Here is a 20,376-nt window from a genome sequence, read left to right as displayed (position 1 = left end):
TAAGAGCTCCAATTATACACTTGAAAGACACTGAAGCTCAAGCTTGATTTTTGGAACAAACCTAATAAAAGGTGGGGAAAAAATCTCTAATGTAGGAAGGAAGAGAATATACTAAAACCAAAGTCAAAGAAAGAGAGGACTTTGAGAACGTTGTCAACAATGTCATGTGTCAAATATCACAGCAAAGGACGGAAAAGGCTGAGAAATGCTTGTACAGGATATGGCCTACAGGAGGTCTTCAATGAAGCAGGAAGACGAGTGAGAAAGGAAGTGAATGCTTTGCTTTCTTTATGCAAATGATATTATAGATTTGTAATCTGCTTGTACATTGTAGCCAAATGCAAAGGAATAATGCAAAAAAGCAGTAGTTATTCTCCCTCTATCTCTAATTTTTAATTTATAAGTACAGTACACCTTGTCCTAACCCCTAGCTCCTAATATGTGTACAAAGTTTGCTAAAACACTATCTCGTTTGCATTTGTAAAAGGCGGAGGCAAAATCTCTGAAATGTGTTGAATTAAGGTTATTGGTAAATCTTAAATTCTTTCTTTCTGTACTTATATATAGCAATAATTTGATCCATGGTAGTAATACAAACATTTTATCATATTTACCCCAAGCAGACTACGTTTTCTGTTCTCTTGATTATTGTTTTTTATATACGTTGTAGGTTTAGCAAATTCCTTTTGAGCATTAGATTTTTCTTTTAAAAAAACAAATTCTTCTTCAACTGATGAGAGTTGACTTTCTGGTACTAAAATCTGTTAAAGAAGTTGGAAAAAGTACTTAAAACTGAAAACACAGAAGTTCTTAAAAATCACTGGACTTATTAATGAAGCTCCTACTCACCTCATATTTACAAATGTTAATTTTCTCTATTTATGGACTGTCATAATTATTTCAAAATGATCCAAGAAAAAGTGTCCACTTTTTCAAATGTTAACAGACATAAATGTTTTATCATTAATAGAATGACATACTTTTAAGTTTTAAAGTATCAAAATTGGTATTAATAACTACTAAAATTAACTATGAACATGTTTAAAAATCATATACAGTTCATTAGAGTTCTGTTTATAAAATCATTTGTTTTTTAGATATTCCCTTTCAGAGATCAACTTTATCATTTTGCTATTATTTAGGGTAAAACTTGGCCTAACAGTAAACATTTGTGTACCAAAAAAAAAAAAAATAACAATTGGTTAAGTCAGAGATATACCTGTGATCCACTTGCATCAAAAAGTACATGCACTGATGTTTTTGCAATGGAAATACCTTGCTTTCTGGTAAATTCCTAAAATTAAATGAATTCAAAGTGATATAATTTTCATTTTCTTTCCATTTCATGCACTTATTTCCTACCTTTCTTCCAAAATTTCCAATTTATCCCAAATCACTTTGCAAATACAAGAAATCTTCAAAAGTTAATGGAGAGTAAGTACTACAAATAAGCTGCATGAACTTCATTTTCTTTAAGATGTATCTATTCTGAAAGCTGGAGTCAGAGACAGAGGGACAGAGACATCCTATCTGCTCGACTCACTCCTCAGATGGCCACAGCCGCCAGTGCCGGGCCAGGCTGAAGCCAGCAGCTTCCTCCAGGCCTCCCACATGGGCAGCAGAGACATAAATACTTGGGCAGTCCTCCACTGCTTTTTCCCACGCCATTAGCAGGGAGCAAGTGGAGCAGTTGGGGCACCCACCAACTGCACCCAATGGGATGCCAGCATCACAAGCAGTGGCTTTAGCCATTACATTGACCCCATGAATTTCAATTTTCTGCACTAAAGTATACTTTTTTTCCCTATGAAACTTTAAAACTTTTGAGAGGCAGAAAGAGGGGGCAGAAAGAGGGAGGGAGGGAGGGAGGAAGAGAGGGAGACCCGTGAAGTGGCATAGTGGGTAAAGCCGCTGCCTCCAGTGCCAGCATCCCATATGAGCGCTGGTTTGAGTCCCGGCTGCTCCACTTCTAATCCAGCTTTCTGATATGACCTGGGAAAGCAGTAGAAGACGGCCCAAGGTCTTGGGCCCCTGCACCCGCATGGGAGACCTGGAAGAAGCTCCTGACTCGGGATTGGTGCAGCCCCAGCTGTTGTGGCCAATTTGGGAGTGAACCAGTGGATGGAAGACCTCTCTCTCTCTCTCTCTCTCTCTCTCTCTCTCTGCCTCTCCATCTCTCTGTAATTCTGACTTTCAAATAAACAAATCTTTAAGGGGGGGGGGCAGAGAGAGAGAGGGAGGTAGAGGGAGAGAGAGAGAAATACACTCCCATCCACTCATTTATTGCCCAGATGACCCCAAATGGTTGGGAGCCAGGAACTCATTCCAGTTCTCCCACAAGGGTGGCAGGCATGCAGTTACCTGAGCCACCACTGCGCCTCCTACACTCTGCATTAGCAGGAAGTTGGAGTCAGGAGCCAGAGCTGGCCATGTACCTCAAGCTCTCAGATGTGAGATGTAAGGCATCTTAAAACATCAGGCTAATTGCCTGCCTCTTCTTTCCATGACCTTTTTTAACAGCCCTCAAATACCTTCTGCTGTTCTTCAACATAAGTCTTTTATATTACACGAACTTGTCTACAGAGTATGTCCCCACACCATCACTTGAACTGTGACCCGAGATTCTCAAACAGTAACTTAAAGCCCATCTCCACAGTAATGCCTTCCTTCAAAAACCTGACTCTTAATGAGCAGTCTTTCTTCAATTTCCGAAATTCATTTGCACTAGGCCAGTTATTTACTTCTTTGGAGGCTGTCATTGTCTAACTCTCACAGTGTCTAAGGCACTGAAAATAGCCCTTCAGTGCATCTCACTTCTAGAACAACCTGCAGGGATTTTCAAGCAGCTGCTGCTGACTTCTGTCCTCTGAGAACTCTAACAGGTGCTTAGCACGCTGAGGATGGTTATCCAACAGTACCAAAACCTACACGTTACTTCAAGAATTCTAAAAGGAAAAAAAGCAATGAAACTTCCAGCACCAGACTAAGTGTCCAGAATTACGAAAATCATTAAGTATTTATTAAAGAGTTTAAAAACTTACCCTATTTTTATTTGCACCAAAAATTTTTTGAGTTACATCACCGATTTCTAATGATGCATCAAAATACAAAAGCAATTCTCTTCCTTCTCTTTTACTAATTTTTACTATATTTTTCAGAATTATATTCAGTAGCTTCTTTGATTCTCTCACTGTGCACAAATCAAATCACACTGATTAGTTTACATGAATTTCTATGATACTGTTCTATGAATATACTATAACTATGAAAAGCAAATATCAATTCAAATTATTTGAATCAAAATCAAACTTTTAGAATTGAGGGCTTAATCAGTTCTAGTATTAACTACCTATGCAAACAAGCCAATTTACCTTTAGTGTCCTGAATGAGGTAAGAGTCCCAAATAAGTTCTAGACACTAACAGATTCTTGACAAAATATTCCTTGAACATGTATGAATAATCTATTTTATTGATTTTAAGAAGTCAAAAACCCAATTTCATATAATTGCTATATTTCTAGGTATAGCAATCTATTCAACTATTTCTCTTAAATTCACAGATATGAATTGATAGAGCAAAGACTTGAAGGATGTGAATGGAAAACTCATAAATTAGCCTTCAAGAAGAAAAGATACATTTCTTCTGTTTACATGAATGTTTACAGCAGCATTTATATAACAGCTAAAAACTGGGATACTCCAAATACTCGTCAACAGGTAAATGGATAATCAAATTGAAGTATACCTATATAATACAATGCCACCCAGAAATAAAAATAAACTATTCTACATGCAAAAAAGTTAAGAACATAGACAAAAATTGCTACATGATTCCATTTTTATAAATTCTAGAAAATGTAAGCTTCTCTACAGTGAAGAAATCAATGATTGCCTGGGTGTGCAGTATGAGAAAGAATGGATAGATAAGAAATTCAAAGAACTTTGGGTCAAAGGACATTGTTTATTAACTTGGTTTCATCAATCTGATGAAAGCTATAAAAACCTGCAGCTAACATATCTAATAGTAAAATGATGAATGCTCTTCCTCCCAAGTTAAGATTAGGAAGTAGGCCAAGATGTCCACTTCTACCATTTCTATTAAATATTGTACCGAAGGTTCTATCCATAATTCTATCCATAACAATACAGCAATGGAGGGAGGAATGGGGGGGGGCAGTAATTATATAAGGAATAGAAAGAAGTAAACTGTATGTTTAGGGGCTGGTGTTGTGGCACAGCAGGTAAAGCCGCTGCCTGCAGTGCCATCATCCCAAATGGGCGCCGGTTCAAGTCCTGGCTGCTCCACTTCCAATCCAGCTCTCTGCTATGGCCTTGGAAAGCAGTAGAGGACGACCCTGGTCCTTGGGCCCCTGCAGCTGCATGTGAGACCTGGAAGAAGCTCCTGGCTTCAGATAGACTCAGCTCTGGCCATTGCGGTCATCTAGGGATTGAACCAGTGTATAGAAGACCTCTCTTTCTCTCTCCTTTTCAAATAAATAATTTTTTTTTAAGATTTATTTATTTGAAAGTCAAGAGTTACACAAAGGAGAGGCAGAGAGAAGTCCTCCATCTGCTGGTTCATTCCTCAAATAGCCACAATGGCTGGAGCTGTGCTCATCTGAAGCCAGGAGTTAGAAGCCTCCTCTGGTTCTCCCACGTGGGTACAGGGGCCCAAGGTCTTGGGCCATCTTCTACTGCTTTCCCAGGCCATAGCAGAGAGGTGGATTGGAAGTGGAGCAGCTGGGACTCGAACCAGTACCCATATGGGATGCGGGCACTGCAGACGCTGGCCCCATAAATAAATCTTAAAACAAAAAACCAAAAAACACAAAAACTATGTTTGTAGACATCATGATATGTAAGAACTCCTAAAAGTCAATAAAAAAAATTCCATCAAAAATGAACAAAATATTTAAGCATCACTTCACAGATATATAGGAGGTCAATAAGCACATGAAATCACTGGTGATTAGGAAAATGCAAATAAAAAATCATAATGAAATATCACTACACGGCTACTGAAATAACTAAAATGTCTTAATGCCTGAATCTGTAATGATTCCATTTGCTAAGTTATTTGATTGTGTCTGTCGGCGTTATTCAATTTCATTTATAGGAGCAGAGAAATTTAATATTTGGATTTAACCCAACAAGTGAAATGGATGGGCATGAGCCATAAACATACCGATGAGAGGGAGGAAAAATTCATCATGGGTTCTTGACTTGATAAACAAAGAAATGAATAAAGTAGAGAGCTGGGAGATGGGGCAGGAGAAGTTGAGTTTCACAGAATTTGAGGAATTATGAATGTGAACTGAAAATAATGATTTGTTACTCACTAGCATTTTGTCATCCCACAGAAATATCAACATTTTTCCATGTAAGAATTAAGAATTATTAAAAAAAAAAGCTAATACCTTCAATGTTGTATATTTGTACTTTTTCCTCAGGCACAGTAACTGCCTCCCATTGATGATCCTTAAATTTAAAAAACAGGTTTTGATCAAAACATTAATTTTTCTTGACTTAAAACATCTTTAAACACCAATTTCTAAGTTACAAAAATTTAGAAAGTTTTTGTTTACTAATATTACTAAGTAATCCATTTATATAATACGTTTCTTGCTATGTTAATCAGATCTATCTGTTCACTTTTTAAAAGGAAATGACAGTGCTTTGTTATAACTAAAGTTTAGACTGGGGGCTGGCATAGCAGGTGAAGCTGCCATCTGAGATGCCAGCATTGCATATGGACACTGAATAGACTACAGGCTGCTCTACTTCTGATCCAGATCCCTGCTAATGCTCCTGGGAAAGCAGTGGAGGATAGTCCAAGTGCTTGGGCCCCTGAACCCACAGGGGAGACCTGGAAGAAGCTCCTGGCTTCCACACGGCCCAGGTCCAGCCCCAGCCACTGCAGCCATTTGAGGAGGGAATCAGAGGATGGAAGATCTGTCTCTCCTTTCTGTGTAACTCTGTCATTCAAATAAGCAAAGAAATCTTTAAAAAATTTTTTTAGGCAAACTAGACTCATCTATGCATGCAAAATGATGCTATTTATCAACTTAATACATTCTCCTGATGCATCCATAATTCTGGTACCAGGGCACGTGCTCACCCCCCAACCTGTTTGCATATCCAATTATAAAAGGCTTGGTGGGAGGCAGGAGAGCTCTCTTTCCACCATGGACTCTGCTGCAAAGTACCACTCTTATTTTCTCTCTTTACACCATGGAATGCACACCAATATAGTACTCCTGTGTTCTCTCTTCCCACAGTAGACAAGACAGACCTCTCCTGCTCTCATTTAGAGGTAGTGTTCAGGTTTTCCTCTTTCCTCATTTACTTTTCCTCATTTACTGTCAACACCTTAGCCCACTCATGTTGGGTATCTCTCTATGCAGGGTGGTCCACACATGCATGAATGTATGTTTATTCCCTCACTGCTAAATAAACTGTGTTCCTATTCTGCATGTTACCAGTCTCTTAGTATTTCTACTTCTGTAGAAAGAAGCTGGATTAAAAATACATTCATTGCCTACATCAATATTATTTGGTTTCTTATTCTTAACCAAAAAATGCCTGTTAATCATTATTAAAGGTTATCCTTTCTAAAAAGGTTACCAACTCCTTTTATTTTTCCTTTGAAACATTTTGTGAAGTCCTATTCTTTCCTCAGTACACAAATCTGCTACGAGGGCCTGAAATCACAATGCTGATCACCTGAATGCTGTTAGGGCTAAGCACTGCATGCACATGAATAATCAGCTAAAATGCTTGCCCTTTCCAGGCATTCTCACGAATGCAGATTAGGTGTTCTAAGCAGCAGATCTACGAAGCAGAAAGACCTGAGGTGAGCATAATCATGATCTGTGTCACGGGAATTAAGAAAAAAAAAAAAAAAAGGCTGGAACACAGTTATCATTGAGAATGCTATGAAATATCAAAGAAATAGCCAGGGGCCAAGTCATAAATAGTTTGGGATGCCACATTAAAGACACAAAAGAAAGGTTTAAGCAGTTACTCTGTGGAGACTGGTTTCTATACACAGGAGGAACCAGTGTGACAGCACAGCAGGTTAAGCTGCTGCCCACAACACTAGCATCCCAAGTCAGAGCACTGGTTCACATGCTGGCTGCCACGTAACCACTTGCCTGTTATGAGCCTGTGCAAACAGATGATGGCCCAAGTACTCAGGCTCTTGTCATTCATGTTGGAGACCTGCATGGAGCTCCAGGTTCCTGGATTTGGCCTGATTCCGCTTCTGCTGCTGAGGCCACTTGGAAAGTGAATCAGCTGATAGAAGATTTCTTTGTTTCTCCCTCTCTTGTCACTCTGCCTTTCAAATAACTTTTTTAAAAAGGTAACTATTTAAAAAAGAAGGAACTCAGGAAGTACATGCCACTGCTATTATGGAGAGATTTTTTTTTTTTTTTTGACAGGCAGAGTGGACAGTGAAAGAGAGAGAGAGAGAAAGGTCTTCCTTTTCCTTTGGTTTACCCCCCAGTGGCTGCTGCGGCCGGCGTGCTGTGCCGATCCAAAGCCAGGTACTTCTCCTGGTCTCCCATGGGGTGCAGGGCCCAAGGACCTGGGCCATCCTCCACTGCACTCCCGGGCAACAGTAGAGAGCTGGACTGGAAGAGGAGCAACTGGGACAGAATCCGGCACCCTGATCGGGACTAGAACCCAGGGTGCTGGTGTTGCAGGCAGAGGATTAGCTTAGTGAGCCACGGCGCCGGCCACTGGAGAGATTTTAAATATATTTTTGGGAAGAAGAATTTCCCAGCATCTTGATTAGTATTGAAAACACTATTTAATATACTTGAATGCATTTGATTTTCTCTTACGTAGAATACTATAGTGTAACTTTATTTTTTGTCTAAATTATCCAGTAAGCCGAGGCTAAATGAAGACAGGGACAACATCAATACTATTCTCTTCTTCCAAAATGAAATTCAAGTTCCTGAAAGAAAATTCAGTTAAAAATACCCCTAATCCTCCTAAGAAGCCATACAGGAGAAACGTATTAATGTGCCTGAGAATCAGAACTAGTCTTTAGAACTCAATTTAATTGAGCATTCTAAGAAAAGTACTCTAAAATTTTAAAGAATACAGAAATCCTGAGATAGTTCACTGTTGTTCATCCACAGAGTTTGCTCAAAAGAAAAGGCAGGACTCTACAAGACTGAAAAGACTAAAAGCTTTATTATATGATCACCAACCTTAACCAGATTACCAAGTGCTGACTCTCACTCAGAATTTGGCAAAGTGACTGCAGAATTTGAGTCAGAAGTAGGCTGATGTACCAAAAATGAGGTAGTTGCTATTAAGAAACAATGGCTCAAAGATTTTCCTCAGGAAGAAATATGCCAACTGAGAATTGTAAGCACAGCTATGATATGGCATGAAAGAACTAAAAATTACTTCCAAATGCTACAGTAGGAATCAATTCCTCTCTACTTTAGAGACAATTTTATGAAGTAGAACATTTATATCATTGTCTATTAATGGTATATATATATATATATTTTTTATTTGACAGAGTTAGAGAGAGAGACAGAGAGAAAGGTCTTCCTTCCGTTGGTTCACCCCTCAAATGGCCGCCACGGCTGGAGCTATGCCAATCCGAAGCCAGGAGCCAGGTGCTTCCTCCTGGTCTCCCATGCAGGTGCAGGGCCCAAGGACTTGGGCCATCCTCCACTGCCTTCCTGGGCCACAGCAGAGAGCTGGACTGGAAGAGGAGCAACTGGGACTAGAATCCAGTGCCCATAGGGGATGCCGGTACAGCAGGCGGAGGATTAACCAAGTGAGCCATGGCGCCGGCCCCTGTTAATGGTATATGTAACAGAGTGACCACCCGTGTACTTGAGTAATTGCTATATTTTATAAAGTCCATTCATTTTTTCCATGTAAAATTTTACTTTCATTAACATGTGATATATTTGAAAAACTTAAATGCTAAAAATTTAGCATTAATTTTCTGTTAATAAAACAGCAAAAATAATTTTTACTTCCAGTTAGCTTGGTTATGCTAATCGGAACTACAAGATCTAGCACTGAAATCAATTTAAAAGATGGCTAGAAAAATATATATTCATACTCTAAATTTAAAAATTTATATATACATATACAAGGGTACTTCAGTGTTCAGGAAAAACTGAATTAGATGTCTATTTTGGTTCAAAAAACTCTGAAATCCATGCACAGTTTTCTCATAATATATATTTTTCTATCAATTTTTTGAAGACTCCTTGAATTTTTTCTCAAATTTTTTCACCAAAATAAAGTTCTTTTCATGCCATTTTTCCATAAACTTTCTGAAAAATCCTCATATACTTATAGCATACAGAGGGAATAAAGCTTACATCATCATCTCCAGCAACGTAGAAAGATAGAGTTTGGCTCCCAATATTAAAATCAATCCAAAATTCCTCAAGTTTTTCATCTGATGGTATCTTCAGCTAAAGAAGCAAACATATTATTATGCTTTTAAAAATTACAACAGAAAATTCTCATCAGGATATACTCAAAGTTGATAATCTCTTATTTTTTCCCCATGGTAGAGTTGCCACAACTACAGGCCAAAAGTCAGATGCTCTCTCATGATATGGTCACAGCCATCCCAAAAGGCCAAAGAGATCGTGGGCTCAATGCAAAGAGCAGAGTCCTGCCTGAGAAGGACTTAACCTTGGGGCTCTGTGAGGAAGACAGGGGATTTCAAAGGGGTCAGTGGAACCACTCCTGTATTCCTCAAGGGGTCTTGGGAGTTATAAGTAGTCTCCTACAGGTCCCTTCATGTTCACCAGATCTATCCAAGCACATAATTAGAAAAATTTAGTTTGTTGATTTTAACTGGTTGTTTTTAATTCTAGAATCCAGCAACACTGTATTCCATAAAACAAAGTGTTCCTTGAATCTTTTAATTTTTTATTTGACAGATAGAGTTAAGACAGTGAGAGAGACAGAGAGAAAGGTCTTCCTTCCATTGGTCCACCCCGCAAATGGCCGCTAAGGCCGGCACTGTGCTGATCCAAAGGCAGGAGCCACGTGCTTCCTCCTGGTCTTCCACGCAAGGAGAACCAGTGCCCATATGGGATGCCGGCAACGGAGGTGGAAGATTAACCAAGTCAGCCATGGCACCGGCCCCTCCTTGAATCTTTTTTACAAGTATAGTTAAAAGTTGAAGAAACAGAGAGGACACGTGCAACATTTAAGTAAATTTACAAACAATAAAAGGAAACAAATTTCAATATTTTATACAGAAATTAGCTAGCTTCAAGCTATCACAAATATTCCAGGTGCTAGTAAGGGCTGAAAATACTAGTCTGAATAAATTGATGGGCTTGAATAATAAACAGGAGAAAATCTGGACAACTAGCTTTAAATCTGTTATTCTTGGCTACAGGTAATGCTGTTCCATAAAATTTCCTCTGGTGTTACTGTCATATACAGAATACTAGACCAGCTATATTTATGATCTAATAATTACTAATTTTAATGTTATCAATTCACTTGACTCTTGCATCAAAATTCATCCAATAACTAAAATGTATTAAATTTAAGACTTACCTCATATTTATCAAGAAATGCTGCCAAACAAGGAAATGTAAAGACTCTGAAATAAAAAAAGTAGTTTAAGAAAAAATTAAGCCTTCAAAGGGCAATCTTGTCTGGCCACAGAAATCATGCCTAAAAATCAAAAGGAAATCAAATAAGAGCCATAACAACTTAAATACAATCATATCTCCTTCTTTGTTACTGTTTAAAATAAATGTTTAATGGAAATTTATGTAAAGAAAAGCATATTACTTCAAGAATGCTATTCAGTGCATCTTTCTAACTAGAGTGATTGAACCAATGTTTTTCTACAATCAAATGAGCAGATTCCAATTTTAGCTTATAATATTAATACAATGAAGTTTTCACAGAACTTATAAGAAAAAAAGTGATTCTGCTACTAAAAATGGCGAAATTCATGGAATTCTTCCTCAGATAGTATTTTAAAAACTTAGCATATTATCTCATTAAATTTTCCCAATGAACATATGAGGCTGGTATTAATATTTCTGTATTATAGGTAAGGAGACAAACAAGATTGATTAATTTTCATAATGTTATAGTAGGAAGAAAGGAATCTATGATTCAAATTTAAGCAATATGACTCCTTACACTGAACCCTTACCCTATCTTTTGTAATCTTATTAAGTAAATATTAACTCATTCATCTGATAAATGTGTTCTAAACACTATAAGGTGCTAGATAATGCAAATACTGTTCTGTCATTATCAAAACTCAAATTTATGACATATACGTCCATGCTCATTTCTGAGCTTAAGTAACCTCAGATCCTACTTACATTGTTAATTATCAAGGAAGATGGTTTGCTACATGTTTCAAATGCAGTATGTGAACGTAGTAGGCAGTTTAAAGAAAGATGTATAACTAATTTTATTATTCCTTGAACACTAAGTAATAATTCATATGCAACTTTGAAATACAGTAAACCAATTTTGGTCTTTCAAATTATTAATATATGTAAGAACCCATTTTTTCTACAAAGGACAAAACAAAACAAGGCCGGTCAACTATTATTTCACATTACCAATATAGTAATTTATTAAATATAGATGATATTATGGTAAGATTTTAATTATATATATGCAAATTTTACACTTAGAACAAATAAAGTTAAACCATAAAGTTCACAACTAGGGCTCCTTTTTGAGCTCTATCAATAAGTGGTTTATTGTATTAAGTTTACCTTCTGTTATCTCCAAGCATGCCATTTACAAGGTTGAGAAATGTCCTACAATCCTAATTTTAAAAAGAAAGATTTTTAAAAATCAAAAAAATTTTAAATACATCAGTAGCTTTTTTAAAAAAAATAACACTTACTGTTTCAAATTCAGAGTCTTTAATTTCTTTAAATGCAGTAACAACAAAATCCACTGAAAACCACTGACATGCCAAGTCCTGCCTTTGCTTTTCTGTGGTCATTCTACATAACGCTTCTACAATGCCCACCTGTAAGTCATAATCTATAAAAATATGAATGGTGTATTATTTGAAATTATAACAGTTTATTAAAGTCCATATATTTATATAAAGTATTTAGAATAAGAATTAGGAAAATATTAATGTTATTTACTCAGCTTTTTTTATTCTTCATATGGATATATCTCATCATTGTAGGAATATAGCCCAAATGATAAAATAGAATGAAACTTTAAAAAATATTTAAAATAGAACCCTGAATAATCAAAGACTCTGCCATTTCATTATTACAATTAGAGTTTTTTTTTTGTTTTTTTTTTGACAGGCAGAGTGGACAGTGAGAGAGAGAGACAGAGAAAGGTCTTCCTTTGCCGTTGGTTCACCCTCCAATGGCCGCCGCGGCCGGCGCACCGCGCTGATCCGATGGCAGGAGCCAGGAGCCAGGTGCTTTTCCTGGTCTCCCATGGGGTGCAGGGCCCAAGCACCTGGGCCATCCTCCACTGCACTCCCTGGCCACAGCAGAGGGCTGGCCTGGAAGAGGGGCAGCCGGGACAGAATCCGGCGCCCCGACCGGGACTAGAACCCGGTGTGCCGGCGCCGCTAGGCGGAGGATTAGCCTAGTGAGCCGCGGCGCCGGCCAACAATTAGAGTTCTGAATTGCAAAATAACTCATACCCTAGTGTATATATTAGTTTTTCTTTTCATGTGACATGAGATTTACAGCTATCCCAGAATACATTAAGCCATGCTTTAATCTGTATGTAGATCATTACATCAAAATTTGCTCATAGAAAACTTAGGAAAAATAATTTATTTTTATTATTTTTAATAAATAGTGTTTAAAAGTAATACATAAAACCCAGTATTCTCAGACCTCCTAATTTGTTTAAGAATTTATTTTCAAAGTGACAGTTACATGGAGACAGAGAGAGAGAGAGATAGATACCCACTGGGCCAGAAAGAAACCAGGAGTTTTATCCAGATCTCACACATGGGTGGCAGAGGCTCAAACACTTGGGGTATCTTCTCTGCTCTTCCCAGGCCATTAGCAGGGAGCTAGATCTGAAGTAGAGCAGCCAGACACAAACTGGTGCCCCTAGTGGATGCCTGCATCACAGGCTGCAGCTTTACTCGCTACGCCACAATGCTGGCTGCAGACCTATTATTTCACATTACCAATGTGAAATTTTACAAAATTTTACAAAATGCCATTTGAACAGTTTCTGGATACAAGTAATTTAGATCTATTTAAAAATTAAGTTATTATTAAGTCTACCATTAGGTAAAAATTATATTTATCTACATCTTATTGTCTTGACAAATCACTTGTCCTAAGGATAACTTTCATTTTTATTTAGTTGCTTAATTGTACAAACACAATTTATAGTTTCCTCACAATCTTAACATTATAATGCTAAAATCATTTTTATTAATGGGATATTAAATACTTTTGCTAAATTTGTAATAATTTCAGATTTTGAAAGGGCATCTTACCTCCAACACCTAAAATTCTTTCTCCCATACTACTCCTGTGGATTAAAGTAACAGATTACAAAATGAACTAGTATCAATTAGACAGAAAGCCTGTGTGTTTGGAGTAAAGAAAAACTTCACTGAAACTTACAATTGGCTAGTATCAGTGACTTCTGCAGAAAAATATAGGTATCTACTTAACTATATTAAAATCTACAGAGTTTCAGTTTCAGCTACTAATACAAACTCATGGTTTGCCTTTTGCCTTACAAAATATTCTTTAAATTCTTGAACTAATTAATAGCAATATAGTATAAATTATTACATGAGAATTGACATTTCTTGGTCACAGAATACTTTTCTGGCATCCTGAGGTATTTTGTCAAGCATAGCATTCATTTTTTTTAGAATCTAGGAAAGAAAAAAAGTGTAAAATTAAGTAGTATTAGAAGACTTTCTTAATCACTGTTTTAAAGAGAATGAAGCAGAATGGAGGAAACAATATAGCATATACAATTGTGAATTACAAAGTAGCACAAACCACAGACTATCTAAAGTAGTATATAATAAGATTCTAGTATCTAAAACATTTATACTCTCTGCAACACATTTAATAATACGCTACTATAAGAGCTAAGGAAGCCAAAGGATGTTATCTTACTGCTGTTTCTATGGTTATACACATGTACACATTTATATACATTCAACACCTTAATGTTTAAGAAGCCATAATGTCTGGTTGGTATACATTCTTTTTATATCAGCTGCATGTATACATAAGTCTATAGGAAATTGTAATAAATGCTTAGAAAATAAATTCATTATGTCAATAAATCATCAAAACAGAAATATATAAAAAATTTAGCCCGAGATATAATTCTTTATTCTGATGATCTGCCATCACATTTTCTTCACTTTTTTTACTTTTTATATTTAAAAACAAGATAATCAAACAGATGACCTTACCTCCTGCTGAATACAAATATTCACTCTTGCATCAATAACCAGGGCACAAATGCGAGGTATGAAACTTTCTATTATATGCCTTTTACCTGAATAAAAGTGGTAAATTATTGATAAATGTTGATTTTTAAACCTTCTAAATGGTAATTTTCCTTATATGAATTAATGGAAAGAATATACTAGCACAGTTTTGATGGTGGCCCACTGACATCAGAAAGCATGAATAACTCCAGTTCCATCGTCTCATTTCAGGCACATAGGGAATATTTTTAGATAACAAACATAAATCACAAGTAGAAACTTATTTTCAGGCTTTTACAAAAACTGGTCTAATTAGTTTCTTTTTCTTTTTTTTTTTTTTTTTTCGGACAGGCAGAGTTAGACAGACAGAAAGGTCTTCCTTCCTTCCATTGGTTCACTCTCAAATGGCCACCACCGCCAGCACGCTGCGCTGATCTGAAGCCAGGAGCCAGGTGCTTCCTCCTGGTCTCCCATGCAAGTGCAGGGCCCAAGCACTTGGACCATCCTCCACTGTCTTCCCGGGCCACAGCAGAGAGCTGGACTGGAAGAGGGGCAACTGGGACAGAATCTGGTGCTCTACCCAGGACTAGAACCCAAGGTGCTGGCGGAGGATTACCCTAGTGAGCCACAGCGCCAGCGGTCTAATTAGCTTTTAGTCATATCTCAAAAATTCTTATACTCACTAAACACTATCAACCTATCTTTCTCTCATAAAGCTATAAATAATTTGTCCTATTTTTAAACTAACGTTTCCACAAGATGAAGTTTTATCAGTACTAAAAATAAAGAATTTGCTACATTCTATTTCACAATGAAAAATTTTAAAATATTTTGAAACAATGAAAATACTGCAGCAGCCTAAGTGTGAGTTCCCAAAGAGACTGCATTGAAATGAAAAAAAAAAATTACTCAGATAAAAAAGATACAATTTACTTTTAAAAGTCAAGTCACTTTACAATGGCTGGTTCTTTAGGTCTGTTTTTTTCTCCCATGTTAACTGTAAAAAAAAAATTCTTTGAAAATGGTACCATTAACTGACAATTTGTTTAAAATTGTTTTGCTTTGAAGGCAACAAATATTTATTTATAAACAATTCACAGGCCTCAATCACCAATCCTGAGAAGCCTTCCTCAACCAACACAGAGAAAAAATAACTTGGATCTAACTGTGTGGTGCAATACAGTTGCTAACCACAGGTGTGTAACACAGTTAAGTTGTAACACATTCTGCATTCTCAGCTGATTAATGAAACTTTGTTCCATTAGACCAAGACCAGTTTATAAGCCATGGCACACTAACCAAATCCAACTCACTGTCTGTTTTTGTCTGGTTGTATTATTCATCAGCAGGTGCTCTGTGAAAAACATTTGACTTTGTTTTATAGAGCCAACAGGGCCAAAGGTGAGCTTCGTTCACTCTCATGAAGTTAGCAACTGTCCATTACAGGAATTTTTGTCAGAAACAGAAAACTGAGTATCCCAACTTGACCTCTAACACAGAAGTTCAATGGCTTAGCAGTGGTGAAGTTTTATTGTGACTTTGACACTCAGGGACATGACCAAAATTTTTCTTGAACAGTCCATGACCATTATTGTTGAATACCGAACCACTCCAGTAGTTAGATTTGGCTGCAGAGTAGATGATGTTGCTTAATGATTTGAACCCCAAATTACATGACAAGATAGTATTTATGTGGTAAAGTTACTTAAGTCATTTAGATAACTACAGTTATTTTGAATAGCAACCTAAGCCAAGTTGCTTTATACACTTCCCAGACTGTCACAAGTTTAACAAGACATGTCATCTCCACTTCCATACAAATTTAAAAGATACTTTTTCTTCCAAGCTCCAACTACAAATCCATTGTTTTAAAAATTTGAGTGCAAAGGAAACCTCCTTATTTCAAAATCCATCAAATTGTGCAACTGAAGAGCTTCCATGTAACCTTCTATTCTGCAATGCAATGACATTCTAAATATACATATTTTAAAAAGACCATAACAGAATCCTATTAAAGCCTTCTAAGTGATGAACATGCTCAATTACTCATGCTTCTGACTTATCATTAGCTAGGTATTATTTGCATTATCTAGGATAAAAAGATTTTTGAATGTGTTAAAATTCAAAGACATTTTAATTACATAAAATCTCATTATAAGCATTAAGCAACTTTGAAAACAGAGAACACTAAGTTTGAATTTCAAGTGAAACATTATCCCCACAAAGAGGAATACCATTCCCATTAGATCTGTGTAACAAAACACCTGTAATCAACTACTATATTTTCAATTCATCAATAAAACATTAAGAAATTTGTTCTTTCTTTTTATAAGGATCTACAGATTAATCTCATTTTTCTTCTCTTGGTTTGCAGTCTAAAATACTGTATGGCTCTTTACAAAAACAAAACAAAGTTTCTTGATCCCTGAATTAGATAATGAGCTCATATAATCAGGACAATACTATGAGAATTGTAAATTTATACAAAAGCTAACAAACTATTGTTCTAACAGAGACATAATGTCTAAGGACTGGCATTGTGGTGCAGCAGGTTAAACTGCCACATGCAACTCCAGCAGCACATTTCAGAGTGCCAGTTCAGAGACTCCCAGTTCCTCTGCTTCTGATCCAGCTTCCTACAAATGTGCCTGGGAAGGCAGCACCAAATGGCCCAAATACTTGGGCCCCTGCCACCCATGTGGGAGACCCAGATGGAGTTCTGGACTCCTGGCTTCTGCATGGCCCCACCCTGGATGCTGCAGTCATTTGGGGAGTGAAATAGTGGATGGAAGATCTCTTTCTCTGTCTCCTTCTGTCACTCTGCCTTTTAAATAAGTAAATAAATCTTTAAAAATCAAAGAAAATATTTACTATACCTTTATCACTGAAGTCATAAATGACCTGAAAAAATTGAATATTTTATAATTTACCATCTTCTGCTATAAATAACTAAAATGATACTGAAATACAGATTACATTTTAATTAATGTCTTATTATTTAACTTTTATTAACTAACCATGCAATTATATTAATTGTATAAATGCTTTCTACAATCTGAATAGACTAATACAACCAAGTCAATAATCAATCTACTAGTGACTTTTAGACTCAGGGTACAGAGAATGTAAATTGTTTCTTAAATAAGCACATGCTTTACAACATAAGTTAAACAATGTGATTTTACCATCAAAAGATCAAACAAATCTTCTATCATATTTATAAGATCTTCATCTTTTGAATTTCCTTGACTCAGAATAATCTCCTTGGATTTTTCAAACCAGGCAGCCATGTATAAAAATAAAAGTAATACATTAATAACTTTGTGTATCATTTTAGTAGCTGTAAGAATGTATTTACTTTTGCATAAATAGTAATCTTAATAAAGACATCAAAAATAAAATTACAGTATATCAAATTGTTTGTTTTTAAAACATCTTTGTTAACTCACTAAATTTTCCCATGGTTTAAGATGAAAATAGACAAAATTCATGTTAATTCTATGTAGAAGACCCTTCAAATTCCTAGGTCAAGAATACGTATCACACCAATGAAAATAAATCATCCTCAAAACTTAAGATTACTTCAGTATCATTACTTTTTGGAAATTTTTTGTATTTTCCTTATTTCAAGTATCTAAGTATATACTATGTCCCAGGTACTGCCCTAGGTGCTGGTTAGAAAGCAATGAACAGAACAGACAAAAATTAATATCCTGCATTCTAGCATGTGCAACAGACAATAAACAACATAAAGACAAAATAAAGTTTGACAGTAATTAAGAAGAGCTTAAGAGAATAAAATCATGGAAACGCTTCAGGGAGTCTTGTTACCTTAAATTTATATGATTATCAAGAACGCTATGTAGAGTTTCCTTCATATTTTTAATCTTTGAAATACATACCAGAAGTTATAAACATTTATTTTCCTCTATGTTTTATTTAAAATTCCCGAAGTTATTTAGTTTGAAACATTTTATTAGAATGCATATATTTTATATTTTCCTCACATGATTATGTTACATATTCTATACTTATCTTTTCGACTTGTCCTTGTTCTATCATAGTTAGAAGTCCAGATTGTCCCAATATGCTGATATTTTTGACACATCTTTCAACACAAATCAAAATGGTTGAAACCATTTGGATATCCTTTTTATTAAGTTCCTAAAATGAAAAGTATACATTTAAATGTCTGCAAACACAAAATAGTGTGGACTATGCATGTTCGCAGTTTTATACACATATTTCTAATCCTCACAAATCTAATAGTCATTATCATCATCTCTGTACTGCAAAGGATGAAAGTATAATTCATAAAAAGCAACTTTCCAACACCTCCTAAGCCAGTGGATAACAAATTCAGGGCTAAATTAAGATCTATGTAAATTCAAGAAACTTTAGCCTTTGATACAGTGAATCAGTTACATTCCATTCTAAAATGTTACATGTATTTAATCAACTGATGCAATTTGTATTCAATTTTTTTAGATTCATAGACAATCTCAGAGACTGGAAGAGATAATCAATAATCACTTTCTAGTACATAAAAATGTTTTATATTCAATGAATCAAATGCAGATTTGGGGTACTTTTTTTTTTGCTTTATTTTAGGAATCAACAAGCGTAATCGTCCTAATATCAAGGTTATTTTGATAGGTTTTTTTATTTATTTTGACAGGCAGAGTTAGACTGAGAGAGACAGAGAGAAAGGTCTTCCTTCCATTGGTTCACCCCCCAAATGGCTGCTACAGCCAGTGCACTGCGCCTATCTGAAGCCAGGAGTGGGGTGCTTCCTCCTGGTCTCCCATGTGGGTACAGGGCCCAAGCACTTGGACCATCCTCCACTGCACTCCCCGGCCACAGCAGAGAGCTGGACTGGAAGAGGAGCAACCGGAACTAGAACCCGGAGTGCCAGCACCGAGGGTGGAGGATTAGCCTAGTGAGCCACGGCGCCGGAAATTTTTTTTGTTTTTAAAAGTAGATCTGGGCCGGCACTGTGGCACAGCGGGTAAAGCCGCCGCCTGCATTGCCTGCATCCCATATGGACGATGGTTCTAGTCACAGCTGCTCCACTTCCCATCCAGCTCTCTGCTATGGCTTGGGAAAGCAGTGGAAGATGGTCCAAGTCCTTGAACCCCTGTGCCTGCATGGAACACCCGGAGGAAGCTCCTGGCTCAGGATTGGTGCAGCCCCAGCTGTTGCGGCCAACTGGGAGGAGTGAACCAGTAGATGGAAGACCTCTCTCTGCCTCTCCTTCTCTCTGTGTAACTCTTGACTTTCAAAAATAAATCTTGCCGGCGCCGCGGCTCACTAGGCTAATCCTCCGCCTAGCGGCGCTGGCACACCGGGTTCTAGTCCCGGTTGGGGCGCCGGATTCTGTCCCGGTTGCCCCTCTTCCAGGCCAGCCCTCTGCTGTGGCCAGGGAGTGCAGTGGAAGATGGCCCAGGTGCTTGGGCCCTGCACCCCATGGGAGACCAGGAGAAGCACCTGGCTCCTGGCTTCGGATCAGCACGGTGTGCCGGCCGCAGCGCGCCGGCCGTGGCGGCCATTGGAGGGTGAACCAACGGCAAAGGAAGACCTTTCTCTCTGTCTCTCTCACTGTCCACTCTGCCTGTCAAAAAAAAAAAAAATCTTAAAAAAAAAAAAGTGGATGAAGTTATTTAAACTTCAAACAGGTAAACTCCTTTACCCTAGCTTGTATAAGAGTTAGTAACAGTAACCCTATATAAACACAGCTTTTTGTGGATTTACTGTGTAAATAGAGTCCAATGTGTTGAGACACCTCAAAATTTTTTTTGTAAAAAAATCACTTTTAACTACTGTACTCAAGATTGTTCAAGCTGTTATTGTTTTCTATTGGAGTACTTCTTCCTAGAAAATAGAATCCTACCTAGTAATTTTTAAAAACCACTAAGTGAAAGTAT

The 20,376-nt window shown here is 37.0% G+C and overlaps 1 protein-coding gene across 12 annotated transcripts in view; it reads right to left on the bottom strand.

Annotated features, from left to right (window-relative positions):
• SYCP2 (synaptonemal complex protein 2) overlaps positions 1–20,376 on the bottom strand; it is a 79,604-nt gene that overhangs the window by 48,330 nt on the left and 10,898 nt on the right. For 10 of the 12 annotated variants that reach the window (XM_070051357.1, XM_070051356.1, XM_070051359.1 and 7 more), the window contains exons 4-17: positions 18,488–18,616; positions 17,638–17,742; positions 17,329–17,353; positions 14,435–14,520; positions 13,794–13,879; positions 13,490–13,524; positions 11,897–12,039; positions 11,763–11,815; positions 10,570–10,615; positions 9,366–9,461; positions 5,418–5,478; positions 3,042–3,190; positions 1,220–1,294; positions 615–761 (exon numbers count right to left, since the gene is read on the bottom strand). In XM_070051357.1, the coding sequence (XP_069907458.1) occupies positions 615–761; positions 1,220–1,294; positions 3,042–3,190; positions 5,418–5,478; positions 9,366–9,461; positions 10,570–10,615; positions 11,763–11,815; positions 11,897–12,039; positions 13,490–13,524; positions 13,794–13,879; positions 14,435–14,520; positions 17,329–17,353; positions 17,638–17,742; positions 18,488–18,616 (1,236 nt within the window). Of the gene's footprint in view, positions 1–614; positions 762–1,219; positions 1,295–3,041; positions 3,191–5,417; positions 5,479–9,365; positions 9,462–10,569; positions 10,616–11,762; positions 11,816–11,896; positions 12,040–13,489; positions 13,525–13,793; positions 13,880–14,434; positions 14,521–17,328; positions 17,354–17,637; positions 17,748–18,487; positions 18,617–20,376 lie in introns of those variants that run through there. The other 2 variants (XM_070051363.1, XM_070051361.1) reach the window with 2 other exon arrangements.

The sequence above is a fragment of the Oryctolagus cuniculus genome, chromosome 11 (assembly GCF_964237555.1).
Source record: "Oryctolagus cuniculus chromosome 11, mOryCun1.1, whole genome shotgun sequence".
Classification (NCBI taxonomy): Eukaryota; Metazoa; Chordata; class Mammalia; order Lagomorpha; family Leporidae; genus Oryctolagus; species Oryctolagus cuniculus.
The sequence above is the reverse complement of the archived record's forward strand: the minus strand, read 5'-3'. Positions and strand labels throughout refer to the sequence as shown.